This window comes from Sylvia atricapilla, chromosome 1, assembly GCF_009819655.1.
Source record: "Sylvia atricapilla isolate bSylAtr1 chromosome 1, bSylAtr1.pri, whole genome shotgun sequence".
NCBI classification, from domain to species: Eukaryota; Metazoa; Chordata; class Aves; order Passeriformes; family Sylviidae; genus Sylvia; species Sylvia atricapilla.
In genome coordinates, this window is record NC_089140.1 from 124,614,072 (window position 1) to 124,637,034 (window position 22,963).

General features: G+C 39.1%; 2 protein-coding genes across 3 annotated transcripts; both read right to left on the bottom strand.

Moving 5' to 3' along the window:
* Nucleotides 1-1,037: 1,037 nt before the first annotated feature.
* IMPA1 (inositol monophosphatase 1) lies at nucleotides 1,038-10,743 on the bottom strand. 2 transcript variants are annotated; one of them, XM_066332816.1, is made up of 9 exons: nucleotides 10,686-10,743; nucleotides 10,516-10,597; nucleotides 9,092-9,225; nucleotides 7,048-7,152; nucleotides 5,737-5,782; nucleotides 5,488-5,596; nucleotides 4,671-4,779; nucleotides 3,248-3,399; nucleotides 1,038-2,819 (listed from the first exon to the last, which is right to left on the bottom strand). In XM_066332816.1, exons 2-9 carry the CDS (start codon nucleotides 10,576-10,578, stop codon nucleotides 2,701-2,703), a joined length of 837 nt encoding a protein of 278 aa, XP_066188913.1. In that variant the 5' UTR covers nucleotides 10,579-10,597; nucleotides 10,686-10,743; the 3' UTR covers nucleotides 1,038-2,700. The 2 variants fall into 2 exon arrangements, with proteins under 2 accessions (XP_066188913.1, XP_066188923.1); XM_066332826.1 differs by having other exon boundaries at nucleotides 10,699-10,717.
* Nucleotides 10,744-14,454: 3,711 nt separating this feature from the next.
* On the bottom strand, nucleotides 14,455-22,062 carry ZFAND1 (zinc finger AN1-type containing 1). The gene is made up of 8 exons (XM_066332727.1): nucleotides 21,996-22,062; nucleotides 20,931-20,973; nucleotides 19,619-19,658; nucleotides 19,133-19,260; nucleotides 18,956-19,047; nucleotides 18,058-18,182; nucleotides 15,093-15,248; nucleotides 14,455-14,954 (listed from the first exon to the last, which is right to left on the bottom strand). Exons 1-8 carry the CDS (start codon nucleotides 22,048-22,050, stop codon nucleotides 14,784-14,786), a joined length of 810 nt encoding a protein of 269 aa, XP_066188824.1. The 5' UTR covers nucleotides 22,051-22,062; the 3' UTR covers nucleotides 14,455-14,783.
* Between the last annotated feature and the right edge of the window lie 901 nt (nucleotides 22,063-22,963).

Consider the following 22,963-nt stretch of genomic DNA (forward strand, 5'->3'; position numbering starts at 1 on the left):
CATATAGCCCGTTAATTTCCAGTATTATTTTTAGTATTTTTTTTTCTACTTGCTCCAGTTGCTGACTCTGTCCAGTTGATCTTCCTGCACCTGTAAATTTTGAACATTCTTCACTCAAAGGTGAGGTTCAAACAACAGTGGAATTTACTAAAGGTCCTGTGTTATCCACTGAAAAGCTATGCAAAAAAGTTTCCTGTATACTTGATCCCTCATGAGGAATATTCATTACCTTGACAATTTGTCTGTTCAATCTGTGTTAACTGCCCTTCCTTTCCAATTGTCTCATTGCCCAGCAAAAGCTATCTTGTAAATACATAATTTTATCTTAAATAATAATAAAAAAAAATCTAAGAGGATTAATTCTGCCACTCCATCTTTCGAAGCACAAAACCACACTTATAGTTTTGAACATTCAGGGACCACCTCCTATATAAACTCTCAAACGCATTTTGACTACACAGCAATCTTGACTTTTTTTGTGTGAAAAAACTTGCCAAAATTGAAGGCTAGAACAGAGACAAAAATGTCTTTCAACTTATTAATTACATTTCAGTGTCCTTTCACATGACAAAAGAAGTGGGCACATACTGAAGAGGTATCTGAGAAGGTAACGCTTAGCAAAATGACTAGTTTCCAACACAAATAGAGTGAAGGCCAAGGTAAGAAAAAAATCTTTTTTTCCCTCAGATAACGTAATTAGGAAAGCTAACAATGAAAGCTACGTGCTTCAATCAACTGACAGACCTCCAACACAAATGACTGGCAAGATAATCCATAAAGTTTGAGTCTGAGGTTAGAGATGATTAATGAACTATGATCTCATCAGAACAAGTTAAAATATTCACTCCAAAACCCCACTGCAGGTGCACAAATAATTCTATATCTAAAGGCACAACAGTTCATGATCTGTCCACATCAAAGGCCAAGAAGAAGAAAAGGTGTACAACTCAGAGGGTTTGAGGCCCACAGATCCAGCTCGATGAGTCACAGCCTGACCCTGATGAATGTTAAGAAAGGAAAAGCACAGCTAAAGCCACTGCTGCTGAAGTGTATTTATTTCTAACATGTTCTCCAGTCTTAAGCACTTTTTAGACAAACCTCCATTTTACAAATAAAGTTACAGATTTTGTTAGACGCAAAAGCCACAGAAATGGTACAGAAGACTTCTCAAAAATAACCATGATCCCACACACGTTGTTTACAGCAATAAAGTTACAGTGAAATGCTCTAAAGGTTTACATTCTTGTCAACAGGAATTTTAAAAGTAAAGTAATTTTAAGTCTGGCTTTTTGGGAAGACCTTTAAATAAGAGACTGATCTTGTTAACATTAATCATCTGGCATTAGATACATCTTAAAACTAAGTGTTTCTGAAAAATCTGCAAAAATCAACTGATATAAAACCCTGACATTTATAATATGCAATCTGTTGAAACTTCAATATACCATTTCTCAAAGTAAAAAGAGTGGGACAGCAGTACAGAGTCAGGTTTTCCAAAGCACTGCTGTGTCTTGATTAAACAACCAATGAGACAACTTTCAACACACAAAAAAAACCCAGTCTAAAAAACGATCTGACATCTTTCTTTTTTTTTAAAGTGCATTAATTATCTGAACAGTGCACTGATGCTTTTAACAATCTTAAATACAAAAATGCAGAGAACCAGTATAATTTTCAAAGTTTACAACTGACACCTAAAATTAAATCACTAATATTTCTTAATTTATAAACACTTTAGATTCAGGTATGTATCTTCCCCTGTGTACACTCTGTAAAACACAATGGAAACCTGGTTGGTCATTGCTTTTGCAGCTTATGAAAAATTAGAAAGTTATGTAAAAAATATGGACTATAAGCTTGCTTATTTTTTTGCCAGCTGAAGTACAACTTTCTTGGATTTAATAATTCCTTAGACTTTGAAACGTACTTATCTATGAAGAAAGCAAATCAAAATGAATAAAATGCAAATCATACTGCATCTTAATTTCATGTAAGTATATTTGGTGATAGGTGTGCTCAGACCTTAAATCTGGAAGATGCACATATTTTCTGGCACAATAACTATCACTTTCAAATTGTAATGGATTTGCAAGTGTACTGGCCACACACGAGGCAAAAGAAGAGACTGTGTCCATCTACCGTTGGAAAGGTAGAATGATGACTACAAAACCAATGATAGATAAATAATAAAGGCTTTAAACTGAAGCCAAAACTACAAGCAGCCAACAAGTTCGGAAATGTGTGAACCACCTCTACAAAAACTACAACGAGGTAAGGAAATGGCTGCACTGGAGACTAGATTAGAGAAAGACTGCATAAACAGTAATGCCTTCCATCTTTTTGCGTTCAGGATCAGATGTGATGATGTGGTGTTAGGACAGTGGGTTTTGTTTTTGTCACTTACAGAACTAGAGATCTTTATTTATCTATATATCGAAGAGTCTCTTGCTGTCTGTTCCAGTGTAGTATAAAACCTGAAAATACTAGTTGCATATTGCTTATTTTTCTAGATTTTTATCTAATTGTGATGTTAAATAAAACACCCAACAGTTAAAGCTTAGAACGTTGTTCAATCTCAAAGCTCTACTTAGCAGCCACACCGGTACCGTAAGACTACCATCTATTCAAGGTGCAGAATGACCACCATGGGGGAATATGAGACAACATTAGATAAGGACATTTATGGTGCAGCTTTGGTGTTCAGTCGGTTGCATCATCTCTTCTCAGAGGAATGACCTGAAGTGCTTTGGCTATTCTCTCTCCAATAGCTCGACTACTCGCTGCAATTATTCTTCGAGACATCAAATCAAATGGTCCACCTAGAAAGCAAAGCAAACAAAGCAACCAGTTCATACATGAAGAAAATGAAAAGGTGGTATGAAAATAAGCACTGAAAAAACTGAGTGTAAATGATACATTATTATTTAGGAACAAGTTTTTTCTCTGCACAAAAATGCATTTAACACAACAGGTGTATCATAGGAGCTGCATTTAAATTCTCTTCAATGTATGTTTAGTGTCTTTTTTCACTTTGCCAGGAGTCCAGCTAAGAGAGTAAATGTACTCTTGTTGCTTAAAACACACACAATTAACCCGTTCTTAATCCATTAATGGGTTGGGAACTGTTTAGGAGTGGTAGCTTGGAAAGAGGAGTGAAAAGAACTCCTTGCCTTCTCTTCAGCTTCATTTTTCTCCCTATGAGCCATTTAAAAGGACAGAAAACTATTATGCAGGCCCATGTGTTTACCTGTTACATCCAGCAGTACTCCACCAGCTTCAGTAATGATGATTCCAGCTCCTGCCATGTCCCAGCAGTGAATCCCCATTTCGTAATAGGCATCAGCTCCACCCGTTGCCACAAGGCACATGTTCACGGCTGCTGTACCAACAGCTCTAATCCTAAAGGAGAGACAAGATGTTGTTTGAACTGAGAAGAGTTTGCATGAAAGTTACAGTGTCTGGGAACACTGCACAGAGAACACAGAAATGTCATGATGGAAGTGAACTAGAGAACGCGTGGTGAAATGCTGCAGTGAAACATATAAAAATGGGAATGAAGAGTTGCTTAAGTAGCTTGAAGAGTTTTGAAAATACAGCAAATTTCTAGAAAAATTCTGTTAATCAATTTTTGTTTAAACACATCTTAAATTATTTTCTAAAGTAAAACGTATTATGGAAGATAATTTCCCATGAAACAGTAACAGTCTATTCTGCTCTTTGAATACAAAAATTCAAGGAGAGTGTACACTTTTCAGTGCTGAAAAGCCATTTTTTTTTCAGTTTCTCTGGTGATGCTCAGTAAACATCTTTGACGTGCCAAACCCTCTAATAGTAATCACAAAAAATAAATTACACAGCATAACTTTGGTCTGGATAACTTCACCAAACCCTTGTGTCACAAGCTCCAGTTTCTTTTGGAAACGTCAATGCACTTAGCAAGAGTGACTTGTACAGGAAGGTGCAGTTATTTCAATTAACAGTAAACTGTTACATTAAATTGTAACTGATAGCAGCTAAACTATTGCAAGAAGCAATTTAAATCAACTCCACTCTCAAACTATTGTCTACAAATAAAATGCTTAAGCTGAACTCACAATACATCTAAAATGTATTTCCTACTTACATCTTAGCATATATTCTTTAACAACATCAGAAGCCTTTTTGGAAGTAGAAAAAATCTACATGTTAAGTGTCAAAAAAAGGAATCCTGAGAATCTCAGCATAAAACTTGTTAGACCAGAAACATGAATATGGTTGAGTAACGAAAAGCTGTCTACTGAAACCAACTTTACACAAAATGGTTTGTGGAAATGTAGACTTTGGGTTATCTGGAGGAGAAGAAGCAGTGAATGCAACCAAACTAAGAACAGTTTATGGACAATTCAAACTATTCAGAAAAATTAAAATTGTATGGTTTTGAAAAAGGAAAGGGAGATCTACTTTTGTCTTATATATATAAAACAATTTTCATTACAACAAGGAAAGAAAACTAAGAAATGTAATATAGCTCCTGTTCATCCAGTTTTATCTAGGGAAAAAAAACCCCCACAAACTTGTATTTAATTTTTTAAACCAGTAAATACAATTATCATATTTAAAATTATCATATTTACAATATTAATCACTGTCAATATTTATAAATAAATATATCAAAATAGGAAGCATCTTACCCATGAATAGGAATACTGAGAAGTCTTTCCATATTAGAAAGAATTATTTTTATAGTTTCTGGATCACGATTTGACCCCAATTCTGTTACTAAAAGGGATTTTGTAATATCTGAAAAAGAAACAAAACCTCACTCTTCCAACAGCACAAATTAAATAGTCACAGTAACTAGCAGAGTTTACTTCATTGCTTTCTTCCATGACTGAATACACATGAGGTATCTTAATAAAATATTACATATATCAAACATATAAAGATCTGGTACTGTTTGGAAAATGGCAGGAAAAAAATTATATACAGTGAAACAAGCAGGATCTGCTCCAATGTTCATATACATTAATCGATGCCAGTACTAAATAAAGTTCCATTGCTATAAAAATTAAAACAGTTTTGAGATGCTTGAAGATCCCATTTGAAATACAGATTTTACTTGATGTAGGGTTGTTAGCATAGGAGAGTTGTGCTGACTTAAACCAACAGGTCACACCTGGGAGAAGCTCAATTGTTTGGCAGATTTGTTTCACTCTAAAGAACAATCTCAAACATATTGCAGACATACAGGGAATCAAAAACAAAGAAACAAACTAACAAAAACACAACACATGGGAAATAAAATCTATTGTTGAGTCCTGATTTTGCACAGATCGCATCAAAGAGAACATAAAGGGTGTTTCTCAAAACTAAACCGCCCATGGCCCAAGAAAGTCTTGCAAAACAAAACTATGAGTTAAGAAATACCAATATATTCAGGTTCCAAATTTCTCCTGTCTCACTTGCAATGTGATAATTATCAGAAAGAAGCTACTCAGCTCAGCCTACCTTCTTGGCCTGATACTTGAAGTTTTTGACCATTGCAAAATGCACCTTTTCCTTTCCTGGCAGTATACATCTTGTCCTCTACACAACTATACACAATTCCAAACTCTATCTGCAACAAAAAGGAAAAATACCTTGAGGGTTTTCTTTTCTCTTTCTTCCTATTTACTGTGAAACAGGAAATTACAGAACTTAGTTGTAACTAGAAGGAAGCAATTAATTTGATTAGATATTAAGTAATAAAAAGTATACCTGTTTGTTTACAACAAAGCCAATTGAAACTGCCACAAATGGAAACCTACAAAACAAAACATTTCAGTAATTTATGGAGAGATCTAAATTTCTTTTGTTGCCATGCTTACGCTAAATAGAGACAGTGTTCAGTTAAATGTAATGTGTATTTCAAAAACAAACTTGGACTATATAGAACATTTTTCTGGAACTAGAACAATTTAGCTGAAAACAGAGCACACAACACTGATCACCATTTGAAACAAACTTTTCTATCCACTAGGGGCTGCCATTCCTGATACAGCTGTTCCTAGCCTAGGGACTGGTTTTTACAGCCGAAGAATGCAAACAAACCCCTATGCTGCTAACCTTCCTCAGAAGGAACAAGCTGGCCAAAATGGTCTCATAAAAATAATCCAATTTACCTCTCCCACCACCTCCCCTTTCTCCACCAAGGCCCTGACAAAGACAGATATTAAAGAATGCAGCAACAGTGAAGACAGTGGGACTATGTAAGACATGATGGATTGCATCTCAGTCTAAGTTTGAAACAATAAACCAATTAGGTTTTTTTTTTTTCCAATTCCCAGACATTTGCTTTTATTCTTTCTACAAAGAATACCAACTTTTAAGCCTGCAGATTCAGTAGAATGGATTATTTTCTTATACCTGTCTGACCATGTTATTTAGCAGGATTCAGAAGGTGTTTGAAAGCCATTGTGCACAGAGCAGCAGTCTTTTCAAAACTGAAATCGAGCAGACTCAGAAAAGCCCACTGGGGCCAAAATCTATCACATTTAAAAAACTTAAGGAATTTAAACACTGTCAGTGTTACTCTCCAAGTCCCCTCCTCATCTTGGTGTGAAATACCACTGATAACTGCTGGTGATGTCCTGCTTTCTTTCATAGCTGGGGCCCCTAGATATCAGTGGATTTGAAATTTCTTAGAAATCAGCACCTGAAGCTGTTATTCCCTTTCTGAAGATGCTGCAACTTCTTATTCTGTATCCTGTTTCTGTGGAAATCTGCCCATCTGTCTTTGGAATCCATGCCAAAGGCTGCTGTCCCCTGCTATATAATACAGGCTTCATATGGGACAACTGATTTAGGTAACAGAGCAAGACTATTAAGATACTCACAGGAATATTATAATGCTTGCAAAAACTGCCCAATGGCTCTCAATAAGCAGCAATTTGTAACTATTAACAAGTTCATAGTATCTCTTTTAAAGCAGCTTAAAAATTAAAAACAACCTTACTTTCATGGAACTGGAGAAAGAAAAATGGTAATTAGCTGTTGAGGTTGCTAACATGAAAAAAGTGAAAGGTGGACCTGTGTACAAAGTTGGTAGTTCCATCGATAGGGTCTATAATCCACGTGGGGTTATCTGTCAGGATGCTGCCCTCTCCAGCTGCAACAGACTCTTCTCCAATAAAGCTACAGTAGAGACACATTTAAAAGAAAGAAATTGTTTAAAGTGTCAGAATTACATTGTCCTTGACACTGAAATTCATAAAAGTGGAATGAAGCTCTGAGCACCACCAGTGATCACACACAAAAAGCTGAGGAATACAGGATTTATCCAGAAAGCACCAAGCATGTCTGACCAAGCTTGCGTGAGTATTTCTGATGTCAAGGATAAGCAAAATATGTGGGGAAAAGGATTTTATGTTTCAACATAGAAATAATACCAGAATTTAGCACTCAAAATATACTAGAATAATACCAGAATCTAGCATTCAGAACACTGACGCTTTCATAATTTTCTTCCAGTAACAGCATCATCAAATTTTGTTCAAAATACTTATAGCTATTTGCACCTTTCAGCTTATTTGTGCTACACAACATTATTTTGTAGCTTGTGTTTTCAGTGAAGAAAGCCTTTGTGGTCTTACCTACCTGGTTAGAACACTGCAGCAACTGTTACATTTAAAGATTGCTTTCAACCCAAATATGACAGAGTTGCTAATCTCAAAACTTTAGTTTTACAAGCGTGACAAAATGGTAACAGAATAAAGGGATGAAATTCCAACCAGAGTTCCTGAAGGTGAGTGAATGCTCAGTATTAAACCCCAGGGACACAGAATGCATAGTGCCAGAACATGCCAAATTTCACAAGTTTTGCTGCTCATGAAAGTGTTTTAGACTGCAAAATTATTAGAATGAGTCTAAGTGGGTGGAATTCTCTTTGAGTCCTTTTGCAGGTTGTCACAATTTATCACACGTTACTCAACCTATGAAAAGTTTGCAGCAAACACATGCTTTCCTCCAAACACATGTAAAATAACTGCTGAGAGGAAACAAATGAGGTCCCTTTAATATTGATTGGGAGTTTTATGATTAACTACAGAAGTGAAGATGACTAATCAGAAAGAAACAGCATGTTTCCAAAAAGCAGCAGACCTTCAGAAAAATGAGACTGAATATAGGTGGATGAGTAATTCACAAGGAAGAGAAGTTCAGCATCATTATGTCTGACATGACATTGGTTACCTAAAATAAAAAGAAGCTAAAACATTTTAAAATGCTTTTTAATGTCACAGAAACTGTTATTTCAAGGTCATTCCACAAGTCTGTATGCTTACACTGATTTGGTTACTGAACTTTTGCACCACCTCAGTTGTTCCAGTTCTACACAGATTTCTTACATTTCACATGTACAGCCACAGTAACAAAATCTCCAAGAAAACTGAAGAAAAAAATAGCAAACTGACTTTAAGGAAACTGTATTAAACTTCAGCCATTATGTCAAAATGCTACAGACATAATGGCTGAAGCATGTAAGCAAGTAAGCAAAATACATACAGATCACACTTCAAGAATACATTCTTCAGGGAGTGGGAGACAGGAGTATAGAGAAGGGAAAAAAGGGGAAGAGCAATTAAGAAAACCAGTATTTTGTACCAGTATTCTGTACAGTCTTTCTGTTATGCAGATAGAAGATCCTGTCTTCTTTTCAGGATGTTTTATGTTGTAAAACTGTATGAGATTTGCAAAAGGCACACTCAGTTCCACAGGACCCATCCAACAAAGACAGCAAAGGAACAGCAGTTTCAAAAGCAGACAAGAAATTTGGGTTCCAGGTCTCCTGGGGCCACCTTTGATTTTCCAACACAATAACCAAGAAGTTTCTTACAGTTGGCTCAACTGGAAGTGGCTTCTGGTCTAAGTTTTCTCTCCTATCAGTAGTCCTGGAGACACCTGGGCTACAGCCCTGGGCAAAACTTCAACCCACTACTGCTCTGAAACAATTTATTGAAGGTAAAGGAGAATGCTACAACTTTCCAGCATGTCACTTGTAATAAAACTTTACCAAGCAAAATCATAAACTTCCCATTTTTCTTCTGTCAAAAGCACACTAGTAAACAAGCCATACCTGTGAGAAGGATACTTTTCTTTTATCAAAGAAATAATGAAGTTTTCTACTTTTTGATCAGTTTCTGTCACTAGATCTACAGGTGAACTTTTAGTCATAACAGATATTTCTTCTTTGAGTGCTCCACGGATTATCTGTTAAAGCAAAAACAGAAAAAGAATCTTTCACTGTTAAGGATATGGAAAATGTTAGTTTTCAAAAAAACTTCAAGCATAATTTTTACAGCCATTTTCTATATTGCACACACAAAAGACAAGCAGTGACATAACCTGGATTTAACTGCAGGAGCTGGGACTTGCATCTCTAGTCCATACTTTGTACAATGTTTTACATGGCTTTAAATCTAAGTACAAAAGGAACATCTCCAGGTAGATGAAACTGGGGTCCATTTTGTAAGGACAAGTTTTAGATTTACAGATTTAAATACCAGAGTTGAATAAAACACCTAACACTGAGCTCAAGTCAGCTATTTTTAGCCCGACCCTGCATTTATGATCTTAAAACTATCAGTATCAGCTTAGGCAGGAATCCATGCCTCACAGCCCACAGAATTATTTTACTGTAACTCAAAAAGATTTTCTGCAGGAAGGCTTTAATGAGGTCGTTGCAGAGACAATGTTCCACAGATTTTGCAGCTCCAGGGGACAGAATTAGAACATGTGCCATCGTGTCTGCCCGCCTTCAAATGTACTGAGCAGAACTACTAACAACCAAAACATTTGCTAACTGCTCGTGTTGCACAGCTTTGCCAAGATGTACAAACTTTTTCTTGTTCTAAGCCATCTTAGATCTCAAATGGCAAAACATCACCACTGTAAGGGATGGTTCTTATCTACAGAAGCAAAGCAGTCTTCATGAAGAGAGACGATCATAGCATGGTTTGGGTTGGAAGGAGCAGGGACACCTTCCACTAGACCAGACTTAGAGCTCCATCCAACCTGGCCTCAGACACTTCCAAGGATGGAAAGAACACAGTATGGGGTTGTGTGCCACCAACAAGTCCCTGTACAAAGTTGACTGAGGTGTTCACAAGAAAGACTGTCACCAGCTTTCAGGTGGTAAAATAATAAGTAAGACAGAAGTAGTTTAAGGGCAAAAATCTAGGTGCTCTTGGTTTACCACAATTCTAAATTTTATTTTTTTCAATCAAACTCACGGAACAAAAAGTTACTCCTTAGACTTCAGTGAGACTCCAGGCCAAGGAAAAGCACGAAGTTGTTTTCTAAAGTTAACTAAGTTGCAAACATAAAAGACACTCCAATCTTGCACTTGAACAGCACGAACTGTTATTAACTGTATTCTGCCCATTTAGGTTTTTGACAAAACACTCTTCAAAAGAAATCCCAACATCAACCTCCTTCAAAAGCTACAGACATATCAGATTCAATAAATCACGCTATTATTTATAAAGAGCTTATACATACCTCCCCAGCTTTCCTTGCTAAACCAACTGCATAATCCATACATTCTTGCCAGGGATCTGCCATCTTTCCCGAAATAAAGAGCCTAGCAAAAGGAGAGATTAATGCAAAAAATTATTATGGCTCGTTTTCTTTCTTCTTTGTTTTTACAAATTCCAAGTTTTTCTCTTCACCTGGTTTAAGCACAGGTCAAACGAGGAAATAAGCTGAGCGCACGCCCCGCCCCGCCCCGGGGCTGCCGGACGCGCAGCCCCGTCCCGTTGCCCGAAATGGCGGCGGCGGCTGCAGCCCGCGCTGCGCTCACCCTCACCGTCACCCTCAGCGCTGCGCTCACCCTCAGCGCTGCACTCACCGTCACCGCCACCGCTGCGCTCACCGTCACCGTCACCGCCACCGCCACACTCCCCGCTGCCGTCACCGTCACCCCTCCGCCGCCGCTCCGGCCCAGGCGCAGGCGCGGCGCGCGAGGCCCCGGGCCCGCCCCCCCCTCCTCCGCCGCTCTTTGGCGGCCGCGCCTGCGCGTGAGGGAGCGCTGGGCCAGGCGCGGTCACATCGGCGCCGCCGCTGTCAAAATTTACGGGGGAAATGTTGAAACTGGGCTTTGATGTCGACCTCTGGTTAATAATTGGACGTGGCAGGGCGGAGATACCTTAAATGCTCTCCCGTGGAGCACGCGATTGAAGTTTATCATAGGATTGAAAGGATGGTTTGGGTTGGAAGGAGCTTTAAAGATCATAAGCGAGCCCTCTGCCGCGGCCAGGGACACTTTCCACTTGACCAGGTTGTTGAGCGCCCCATCCAGCCGGGTCTTGTCCCCTTCCAGGGCTGGGGCAACCACATCATCTGTGGGAAACCTGTGTCAGTGCCTCAGAACCCTCACGGAGGGCGAGTTCACGGAGTTCAACGAGTTTTGAAAGCAATTTGCAGTGCAGCTGATGCATCTTCAGTACCAATTAAAATCATACAGAGGAAAGAAAAGTTCCAAGCCTGACTGATGCCAGTTTAATTTTTTTTTTCTGTGGTATTTTGAACCTATTTTCTGTCATCAAGTAAAGGCAAAATGCTGAGGGCTTGTCCTCACAAATTGCAGCTGGTGTAACTGAGTGTCCTATGTAAAATGGTGATCTGGCTAAACAGGACAAGGGTTAGAGTTTGGTTTATGCTTAAAATAATCATAAAATGTCTACCACAGCAAAAGAAGCAGTCTTACCCCATTGCCTCAATGCCAACCCGAGGCACAGCTGGGCCAAAGGGGGCTAGTTTTGTCCTTTCCACATCACTGAAAAACAGTTTTCACTCTCACTGAATCTGTTGTATAGAGCAAATCAATCTGCAATTCCACATTTCCTTCTTCCCATCTCATAAAGAGGAATAAGCCTGCTTTTTAAGGTATTACAGTAACTGAAGAACTGCAGAGATGGTAAGTTGTGCTTTTATTGATTATTTTGCAAATCATTCTTTACAAGGTTATACCAAAAGCACACAACCATTGAAAGAGGCACTTTGGCTTAGATTCAATTTTTGATGAAGCAAGCAGCTGAACATGCCTCAGTACAACCTATATAGGACGGCACAAGTGTTACGAAAAATGGCTTTTTTGACATCATTAATGTATACTTAACATTACAGCAAGGGCTTTACAGGGTATTTCCAATTATACATTCACCTTAAAATCAGCAGAAGTAAAACAGGAATGCCTGAAATTCTCTCCTAACTAGTGTAAGAATTTTCCTAATCCAAACCACAATGTCTATTCCAGCTGAAATGAAATTTTGTATTTTAGGTATATACAAGGCTACTAGGAGGAAAACTAGTATTATTAAAAATAATTATATTTACATAATATATAATGTATAATATATATAGTATATAATATATAATAATAAAACTAGTATTATTAAAAATAATAAGCTGCAAGATGTATTTTTATGTGTCACCTGATAAACTGGATGAACAGTTTATCAGGTGACCTAGTGATAAAAAGTCTGCAATCCAAACTGATCACACCCCAGGGTACATACTTTTCCAAAACTGGCACAGAAAGAGAAAATTGTGAAAATAAAAGTGTGAGAGATTACTGCCTGCTTTCTTAGTGTGGTATATTATTTCTTGTTTACTACAGCATTGCCTAGCTGATCTAACAGGTCACACATCCATGCAGAGTTGAACTCCTGATGTTAATAGAACCCTTCCTAACTGTTGCATGTATTACAAACCCATGCCAGGCAACCTTGTAGCAATTTTTGAACTGGAACAAGGCCCTGAGCTGCTACCAAAGCATCTCATAAAATGTTTGTAAACACTTGACCTTGTGCATTCTCTAACATCACAGCTAGAACAACTAAAATGCTTGATATTCACCTATTCTTGTAGTCTGGCTAAAAGCATTGTTCATTGTAAAATCAAGAAGTATTTATTTTGATAAATTCCTCTTCTTACTAGCGTAACTTCAACTTCTAGTAGAAGAAAAAAAAAGTATGTAAAGTTTTATTTATTACCTTTGAAGTGAAACAGTTCAGCACCTTCTAAGCACAGGCCTGTAAAATTAACAGTGGTTTCAAATGTGTACTGATTTCTCCAAAGTCTTTTGGTTTTTTGTTTTTTTTTCAAATGCGGTTGTTGAACTTTCTGTACGAAAATGTGCTAAAACAATAAGTTTAATAAACCAAAACAAAACAAAATGCTAAGTAAAGAGATCTTGGAATCTAAACAGGTAAAATGAGAGCAACTCTAGCCTAGGCAAGATTCTAAAGGTCTGGAAAAGTTTCTGGTTTTGTTCCTAGTACTATTGATTAGGGTGGAGTTTTCACCAATTCTCAATAATTTTATCTGTCAGACTAATTTGGTTTTGCTTCTCAGTTTCTGAAAACTACCTGGAATGAGCTTCTGTGTACAGTCCTAGACACATTCCTGGAATAAGATGATAGTGAAAACTTTTTGGAGTCTTAGCAACTGTGACTTACATGTTTGTACTGTCATTTACAGGCCGATAGGCCTTAGCTGTTACTGGCGATGGATGAAAGCCACCCTGGTAAAACCTTTGAGGTCTTCCCAAAGGTTTACTTTCTGCATCCCAAGTCTATCTTCTCTTTATCCACAAAAAATTGTTATTTCAATTATTTTGCCTGCAAATGCTAAGGCAGAAACATCAGAGACAGGAGGAAGGGCATAAGTAGATAAACTCTTGAAGATTTAGCAGAAGATTTTCTGCTAAAAAAAAAGGGATCCTGTTGCACAGAAGTATTTTTCACTTTCTTTTGTAGCAACAGTGTGGGGAAAAAGTTCTGTTTAGTGCTCTTCCCAGCTCATTTGGTTCCACGCTGCTGATTGGGCTGTTACTGCATATTCTCAACCACAGCAGCCTAAGATGAAAAGAAAGATGAATAGACAATTGCAGATGAAAGGGAGGAAAATAGATAACAAGGGAAAAGGGAGCTGTTCCTCTTGTACTGGAAAGCAAGATAACAACTGGAGAGACAGGCAGGGGAAAGCAGAAAAATGCTCCTGTACTTTCAGCTGCCAGGAGACAAAGATTTCCAAAATATCCAGCCACTGAAAACCCTTTCCTTCATGGAAACAAAAACCACCTTGTGTGACATCTATACCACATCCTGTAAAGTAATTTATTCATACCTAAGTCACATTAAAACTCCAGTAAAGAGTACTGTAAAGCAAAATAAGTGACAGGCTTACTGAGATCTTTTATCCCCCACCAAACCACACAATGAGATTTACAATCAGAAAGACACCTGAGTGAATTTACTTTTGCTTCATAAAGCTTTCCTTCTAAAGGTCATTAAACTATTGTAAGAAAGAAATATGGGCCTGGTGTATGGACAGTGCTGGTTCCCAAATGCAATCAAATCCGTTCATGTAGATGTAGAAAAGATGCTGCAATTGCATAGTATGTTTCTTTCCTTCAGAAAACTGTCATTCACCAAGTTTATATTTTCATTATTTATTAAGGAATACCCCACCACTTACACAAAAATAAATAACAAATTTAAGAAAACATTATTGATATTATATGGCTCAATAGAGCAAGAATTTATTCTAGAGTGTGAATATCTGTAATACTAGTTACTATTGTTTTCCTTTCAGGACACAGTTCTTCTGTCAGTAAAGCAACTGAGATAGTGATGGGAACTGTGTCTTTACAATGGAAGACAGATTCTGGCATACCAGTTATTTTAAAAGAACACTGGACTTGCTTTAATACCACACTTCTGAAAATTATTGGGTTTTTTTTTTTGTTTGTGAAAATTTATTGACTAACTAAAGTAGGATTCTGGATCTTCTATAAATAGAACGTCGTTATCAAGATACTCCAGAATTATATTTCCTCCATTGTACAGTGGATAGTCTTTATCAGATAGCCACGTTTCCAGTGTGTGCTCAAATGGCAAGGCTTCTCCAGAGGCAGTATGACATAATCTCAGTTTCTGGAAGACAAATAGCACTGCAATTAACACCAAGATTTGCCTATCCAAGATGAAAGAAGTGGGGTGGGAGAGGCACAAAAGGCTAAAGAAAAAACCAAAACACAACAACCTGGAAAGTGTTTGTTATTGCTGACTTACCTGGGATGTTGATTTGTTGTTGTCATTTTTAAGGCTTGCTAAGGAAGCTGCAAAATCTACTACTTTGCCAATACTCCACTTACTGCAAAAGAACATGGGTTTGCTTTTCTCTTTGTTCCCTTTTGGTAAAAATACTTGAAAGTAAATTCTTTCTGTCTAAAAAACATGAAAAATAAACCAAAAAATATCCACAGAAGAAACATATCATTCCAGTCATATACATCTAGTAAGTCTTTTTTAAGTAAAACTTAAAACTTTTTCAAGTTTTTCACTAAAAAAACCTTAAAACTTCAGCCCCAAAATTAACAACTGAAATTTGTTTTATTCCATAAAGACAATTTCATATATAATGCAAAATATATATGACCAAGATCATCAAATCCAATCCTCTCCAGCTGCACGTGTGTATATATGACAGATAGTAAGTTCTTAAAGGTGGAGAGAACATCTTTTCCCACCAGTCCCACAGCACACTGTTATATACAGTCAGACATGAAAAGGTATCTGCCCTCGTGAGAAAAAGGTGAGTTTGAATAAGCGGTATTTGTTTTTGGCAGCAGTATAGTGTCTCAAACTGGAATGCAAAAGCAGTTAGAGCACTTCACTGTACTAGAAATGCCTGCTTCACAAACCAGCATTCAGATCGTGACCAGCTAATCCTTTATCCTGTGCTGTATCCTCCTTTTATGTACTAAACACTCTTTCTACATGACTGAAAGATTTGTTTAAGAAATTACAAGAGTTATCTATGAGGGAGAGATTCTGAAAGGGATTAGGGTAAAATATAGCAAGCATGACTGCTATATATTCATTGTTTAGGATCATCCTTGCTGAGTCAAAGCCAGAAACTATCAAACAAGACAGAAGTCTTCTTTTTAAAGGATTTATTTATGCATTCCCTAGGAACATATGGAACTACCTCAACCATGTTCATAAAACTGACTCTGAATTTCAACCTGTGCTTTTTCCTTGAAATTTGAGTGTTCTCCACACAGAAGAAAAGAGAATCATGTCCTGGACCTATCCCTCGAAACATCAGAAAAAATTAGTAACTGGAGTAAATGGAGCAGTGGTTTCTTATGCAATTGTTAAGGTAAAATTGGAACTCCATTTTGTCTCCCTGCATTTCCCAAAACCAGCCAATGCAACCAGGCACCCTAAATACATTCTGTGAACTGCATTCAGGGGAACACCAACTGGGCTATTAAAACAATTGATGAAGAAACAATGCCAGGGCCTCACACAGGAGGTCATCTTTTCTAGGGACCAAATGGATTGTGGGCAGGAAATAAGCTCCCCGGTCCACTTGGTAAATTAATTATGTTGGAATTCTCCCTTGAACACCCAAGTAGTGGTGTTGCACCCTTCCTGGAGATAAAATAAGGAAGGCTTATGGAAAGCTTTGCTTGTGGTAGAGCTGATGGTCTTACCACTCTGGCAGGATTTAATCAACAGTTTGCTGACACTCCTATGCCCTCTGCTGTGCAGTTTGACAATGGCATTCATTATAAAAAAAAAATCCAGGAACGGTAGGACAATCATGGAGTTGACTGGTGTTCCACCTGTTCTCAAAGTAATGGTGCAGTCAAGAAGTGGAATGGTCCACTTAAATGAGCTCTAGGGCAAAGTTCCCTTATGGGAAAATGGGGTAAAGCCCTACTTAAAGCTGTTTGACGTTTAAAATAACCAGCAGACACCCACCAGATGCCCAGTGGAAGCAGCTAATTTTCCTGCTCTCCAACCACTAAAATGTCTAACAAACCCCCTACTGTCAGCCCTTCTCTTTTTTCAGGGTGATAATGTTCTTATTAATTACCCCTATGAAGTTTAAAATACCTGTCTGTCCCTTTACTAACTCCCAAAATAAAGGGCACATGAAAAAATGTTCCTAAATGGGGTCTTTGTTTACTTTCCCTGAGGTTTGGATAATTCCCAAGAATGAGTAATTTCTTATCATTTCAGGAAATGAGTGAAACTTGGACAGATTTTTTGGCCTGAACAAACCTAGAGTATGCCCAAGGAATTATCACTTTACCTTAATAGAAACCCCAGCTGTAAAAAGATGGTCACAACACCGGCTGTGTTGTACTAACCATTATCTGTACCTCCTTCCTCTCTGTTTCAGGAATGGGATGATAATCATGTCATTCAGTTTATGAAAAAAATTTCTCAAATGAGGTTTTTACAGACACAAATGGTGTTGTATATCAACACACTCAATCTTCAGATGCTAATTCTGGATGAGTAGCCCAACTTGCACCTGAAACATCTTGCTACCAATCTAAGTTGGCATACTCTACACCCTCAAAATTTGCGAACTCAAACTTTTAAGGTACATTCTTATGATAAGACTACATTGTCCACTTCAATGCCCCAACGTATTAATTCAGTCTGGGTGGAAAAACCAAGCAATTGCATGTTTCAGGGCTAGATGATCTGAAATACTGATACTGCTAGCCAAGTATTAAGATTTGACACTATCAGCAAAGGGTCCAGGTGATAATGAACCACAGGCTAAGATGTGCTATAAAGCTCTGTGCTGCACTACTTACAAAATCGTGATTCTAGAAATCCTCTTCTAGTCTAATAATAAAATTCTGTGCTCTACTGATCATCGAATTCTGCTAAAATAATAAGCTTTAATACAACTTAGTGCTGTCATCTTTCTGTCAAGAATCCCCAAAAGACCCTGTTTATGTCTGCAGTGCTATGGGACAGCCATGGGGAAGGCAAATACATTTCTGCTATAAAATAATAGAATTTCACTCCACTGCTCCAAACCCCACACAGACATAAGACTAGTGAGATTGCTTTTGGGTATCAGGCTGAAATATACATTTAAGGGATTGTGGTCATGAAAAATTAAATCCAAAACCAAGTTGAGGGAACTCCATGATGATCAAGCAATACAGAAAACTTTCCAGTTCCTTTGAGAATTCAGTTATTGAAAACAAACATCACTGACCTGAGGTAAGGACTTGTCTCCACATGCGTGCATTTTCAGTTTCATTAATGCCACTTTTGCTGCTGTCTCACTGTTTTTTGCTCCTTTACGTTTTTTGCTTTTCACTTCGTCACTTTTTTTAGAATCTGAGAACAATATTATTCCTGTTAGTGTGATCATTCTCAGAGTTTTCTGAGCATCTTATATGACATAGACCCACTTAGTCTGTTTGGTTTCATTGTATTGCCAAGGATCCCATCCCCTTTCATGTCTGTTCATATTCTCCCAAAGTCAGTATCAGAATTTTTAGTTCTAGCTGAATTCCTTTACATTGAAAGGTAGATGAACATTATCACCATGTAAACACAGGCTGCAAAAGCCAAACAGATACAAATTCTTAAGTTTCTAAACCTGTGGCCATCACAGTATTCATATGGCAACAATTTCAGGTCCTCCTTTCTACATATAACCCCACTGTCCAGCTGGGCAGCGCTGTTTATTCTCTTTCCCATCCTAAAGCTTGTTTAAAACCTGCAAAACATGGTAGAATCAGACTTTTCTGGCCATATTGATTGTGTAGGTGTGATCCCAGCAGATTGACATGCACATGAATTGATATGTAAATAATAATGGCTAGTTACAATTCATTATATTATAGTACTTGTAGAATGACAAGATAATAATTCTGAAAGAAACCTGCACCCTATTTGTTCTTTAGAGATTTTTCTTGTACTGTTGTTTTGGCTCAGTTTAGATGAACAGTATTAAATGCTAACATGTAAGTTCAGGGCTATTGAACCAAGGAACTCCCATTCTTTGTTCTTATTTGGTCAAACCTGGCCCCTCCAAGGAGTTCAGAAGCTCAAATAGTGTTCTGAAAAAAATATAAGACAAAGAATATATATCCCTTTGTACTTGCCTATAATATGCTGAACAAGCTGCTGGGTGGCAGCCATTCGAGGCTTCGGTGTGTCCAGCTTCTCACATTCATGGTCTGATTGATGACGATGTCTGTAAACAACAAAGTAAAACTTCTACTGCCTTTTCCATATATTAGTGAATTAATATTGATGTTTAAACACTCTGTTCCACTCACCTGAGACAAAAATGTTTTTCACAGTAAGGACATAACACTGGCAAAAGCTCCTTTCCATTGCAGTCCTTGTATGAGCATGGGTAAGATCTGTGCTGATCAGGTTTCACAGAACTGTTTCTTATATTCACCTAAAAGTAAGGAGAAAATATTTTGTGTAAATAAACAGATACTACAGATATAAGTTACCATCCCAGCTTTCTCAAAGATGTGTGCTAGCTCTCATTCTATGGGCAAATCTGGTTCAGCTATTCTCTCCTACTTTTGCCCTGGCTATGTTTAGCTCAGAGGCAGAAAAAGAACCATCATCCTACTCAAAGAAAATTTACTTCTGAAAGGAAGAAAAAGAGTAGATTCAATTTTTTAAGCTTTTCACATTCTCAGTTAAGTAATTCATACTTACATACCATATGCATTCATCTAGTCTGAAAAAACACAGCTAAATTGCATGGAATTTTAATTTAAGGCTATCGTGTATTATTAGATTACCTCAGGACACCCATGAGCATCCCGGCTCCTGTGCTGAAGGCTTTGTGGAAAAAGAAGAAAATAACACACTGTTATTAACATTCCAGGAAAAAAAAATTGCACATGAAAACATTTAAGTGTTTAAAGAGTATTCCGACAATGGGAAGTATTCCGACAATTTTATCATGGGAAAACTTCAATTAGATCATGAATATTCTCCAAAGTTTGTTCTATCCTATGCATTTCACTTCTTGAATGGATAGATCATATTCTTTCTCAGAATGTAAAACCTTTAGCTTTTGGAACTTATGCCTCAAGATAAACAAACCATTACAAGGGAATGAAGACATAAGCACGCTAAGAGTTCAGTTCAAAGCAACCAGAGTTTGTCTGTTTTAATGAATTTCCAATCACCTTCCATAATGGCAGAAATCCCCTGAAGGTTTCTGATATGTTAGAAGTTAAATGTGTCTCCAACCTCTGAGTTTTCTCAGCTGCCCTCTGCTAATCTGAAGTGTAAATCAAAGTGCAGGCCCTGATTTCATCCTTGCAAGAAACCTCAAATTTTTTTCAAGAAGAAAACATAAGCAGCCACCTCCTTTTGTGACAAGGTTACCCGTTTAGAGGACATAGGGAAGCCAGCAGATGTGCTGTTTTGCATTTTAGCAAAGCTTTTGACACTGTCTCTCAGAGTGTCCTTCTGGACAAAAGGTCCAGCACACAGCTAGACAAGTCTGGATTATGATGAGTGGGCAACTGGCTGTTGGTTTGGGCTCAGAGAGTCACAGTTAATTAAACTGCTTCAATGTGGTGGCCAGTGGAGTTCCCCAGGGCTCAATTTTAGTGCCAGTGCTCTTTAATATTTTTATAAATTATCTTATCCAGATCCATGTTATGATTGCAAACCATACCAGTGAACAGCTGTGAAAAGCTGTGAACTCTCTTGAGTGAAGAAGTCACATAGAGAGATTCTGGACAGACTAGAGAGCTGGGCAGTCACCAGCTGTATGAAATTTAATGAGAGTAAGTGCAGGATTCTTCACGTGGGATGAGGAAATCCTGGTGACCAGCGTACAACATGAGGAAATAGAAAGAAGCCGCGTCACAGAAAGTTCAGGTTGAACATTAGGAAGAGGTTCTTAGAGAGGGTGGCTGGGCACTGGAATGGGCTCCCCAAGGAAGTGGTCATGGCAGCAAGCCTGCTGGAGTTCAAGGACTGTCTAAATGACACTTAGTCGTATGCTTTAGTTTTAGTGCTGTGAGGAGTAGGGAGTTGGACTTGTTGACCCTTGTGGGACCCTTTCAACTTTACACTCTGATTCTATGAACTTACCAAAAGATTCCTGAACAGCCATCACATACAAAGGGGAGAAAATCTGAAACAAAGAGATATTTTTTTCAGTTAAGACAAAGTGGTTATTGTTTTGCTAATAGTTTCTAGCTTAACTTTCAAATTATTAACTTTTGCTTACGAACATCACAGGGTAGGTATCTTTATAAGAATACTTAACAACTGCATCTACACTTTAGCTAGAAGTGGCTTTTGTTAACTCCCCTGATTAGTATTACAGAAAAACATATGAACAGGTAAATTATACTTATATACGTTCCAGAAGTTGGAATTAGGCTTTAAATTCTTCTCTTTTTTTTCAATATCAATCTATGACACTGGAACATATGGCTAGCCATCAAAATTACTAGTTATGTTAAAAACTGAATTTATTGTGAGACCGCTCAGAACACTATTTACTGACAGTGGACAATTTACATTTTTTTAATGGGCTGCCAACTGGAGGAGATGCTGGCTCATTGGAAGGGAGAACATTTCCTCCACTGGACAGTCATAATGATCCTGCTCCTTCTTCACATCAAATCATCCATACTGTCCTTGGGTGATTAAAATTGCTCACACTTCCTAAGCCTCTGTACACATCCTCTGCTTACTACATAAATTCTTACAGATAAAATCACCGTCTGTCGAACTCTACCACATCATTAATGGCAGCAAATGCCAGGTCCAGCCCATTACTCTGCTTCTCCATCCTTCGCGTTTTATGCTGACAGATCACCACGCAACGGGACCACGCAGCTCAGGTCACTATCATCTCGATCCCTTCATCTCTGAGTGGTCCCTCAGAAAGCTTTAGGTACAGGAGGTTCTGCTGCTTCTTTCTGAGAGGTTACATTTCCAGTCACACTCTCCGAGATCACTGAAGGCAAGTGTGAGGAAGCGGCAAGCGGGCTATTAACCACCCAGCGACACAACCGAGGTGACAGGCGCTGGCACCGGATCGTGCAGGTTTGCAGCAGCACAGAGGACTGCCCGAGCTGGGGGGACACCCCTCGCGACCCCCGCCGGCCCACCATCTCCGCCGGGACCCGCCGCGCTCTCCCTTACCGAGCCGCCGGCACTCGGGCACCCCGCAGTGCCGCCCCACCTCCAGCTCCGCCATGTCCGCCGCACGCAGGAGGCGGGGAAGCGGCGGGATCCGCCCCGGGGCACAGGCGGGGCCGGCGTCGGCGGGGCCCTCCCGCGCTGGGCGGAGCCGGAGCCGGAGCCGGAGCCGGAGCCGGAGCCGGAGCCGGAGCCGGAGCCTGTCCTGCCGGCTCGGGGCTGCGGGGTGGCTGGCGGGAGCGGCTGTAGCACCGGCCTCAGGGCAGCCTGCCCTGAGCCGCTTGTGTCGGCCCAAGCCTCAGATTTCAGTGGGCCCAGAGCCGCGCCTGGTGCTCCCCGAGCTGTTCCAGAGAAAAAAAACCAAAAAACCCAAAAAAACCAAAAAACAAAAACCCACAACAACAACAACAACAAACCCCTCAAACAAACAAACCAACCCAGTATGTTTAGCAAGTTTTGCGTAGCTGTTTGCGTCGTCCCTCGGCGCAGAGGCTGTTCCCGGGGGCAGAGTGGAGGTAACCGGGCTTCCCGAAGCACGTCGTGCACCCTGTAACCTGTTGGTGCCACTGAGGTTTCCTTAGCGGCGCACCCGCTTCTGTAAAAATCCCCATTCCTTCAGAATTTAGTGTTACTTTCCCAGCCCTGGCCGCGTGCACTCCTCTGCCCGAGGGCGATGCCCTCCCGAAACACCTTCCTGCGGCATGTCTCCAGTTTCGGGCTCTTTATGGAGAAAGACACGGAGCTCCTGGAGAGGATCCAGCAGAGAGCTACAAAATTTATCAAGGGAATGGAACATCTTCAGTCTTGAGAAGAAGCGGCTTGAGAGGGGGCCTCTCCAATGCCTACAAGCATCTTACGGGAGGGTGCCTAGAGGCTGGGGGCAGGCTCTTCTCCGTGGTGCCAAGCGGTAAGACTATGCGATAGGCAGAAACTGATGCACAGGAATTTCCACTTGGATATGAGGAAGAACT

Bases quoted from the DNA above. Each gene is read 5' to 3' on its own strand.
- IMPA1 (XM_066332816.1), bottom strand. From the start codon at position 10,578: ATGGCAGATCCCTGGCAAGAATGTATGGATTATGCAGTTGGTTTAGCA. The intron at 7,153-9,091 runs GTATGGCTTGTT...TCTCTACTGTAG, and splicing joins GAAAAGTATCCTTCTCACAG to CTTTATTGGAGAAGAGTCTG. The intron at 5,597-5,736 runs GTATACTTTTTA...TTTTTGTTGCAG, and splicing joins GCTTTGTTGTAAACAAACAG to ATAGAGTTTGGAATTGTGTA.
- ZFAND1 (XM_066332727.1), bottom strand. From the start codon at position 22,050: ATGGCGGAGCTGGAGGTGGGGCGGCACTGCGGGGTGCCCGAGTGCCGG. The intron at 20,974-21,995 runs GTAAGGGAGAGC...TCTTTGTTTCAG, and splicing joins GCCCGAGTGCCGGCGGCTCG to ATTTTCTCCCCTTTGTATGT. The intron at 19,048-19,132 runs GTGAGTGGAACA...TGTTGTTTACAG, and splicing joins GAAAAACATTTTTGTCTCAG to ACATCGTCATCAATCAGACC.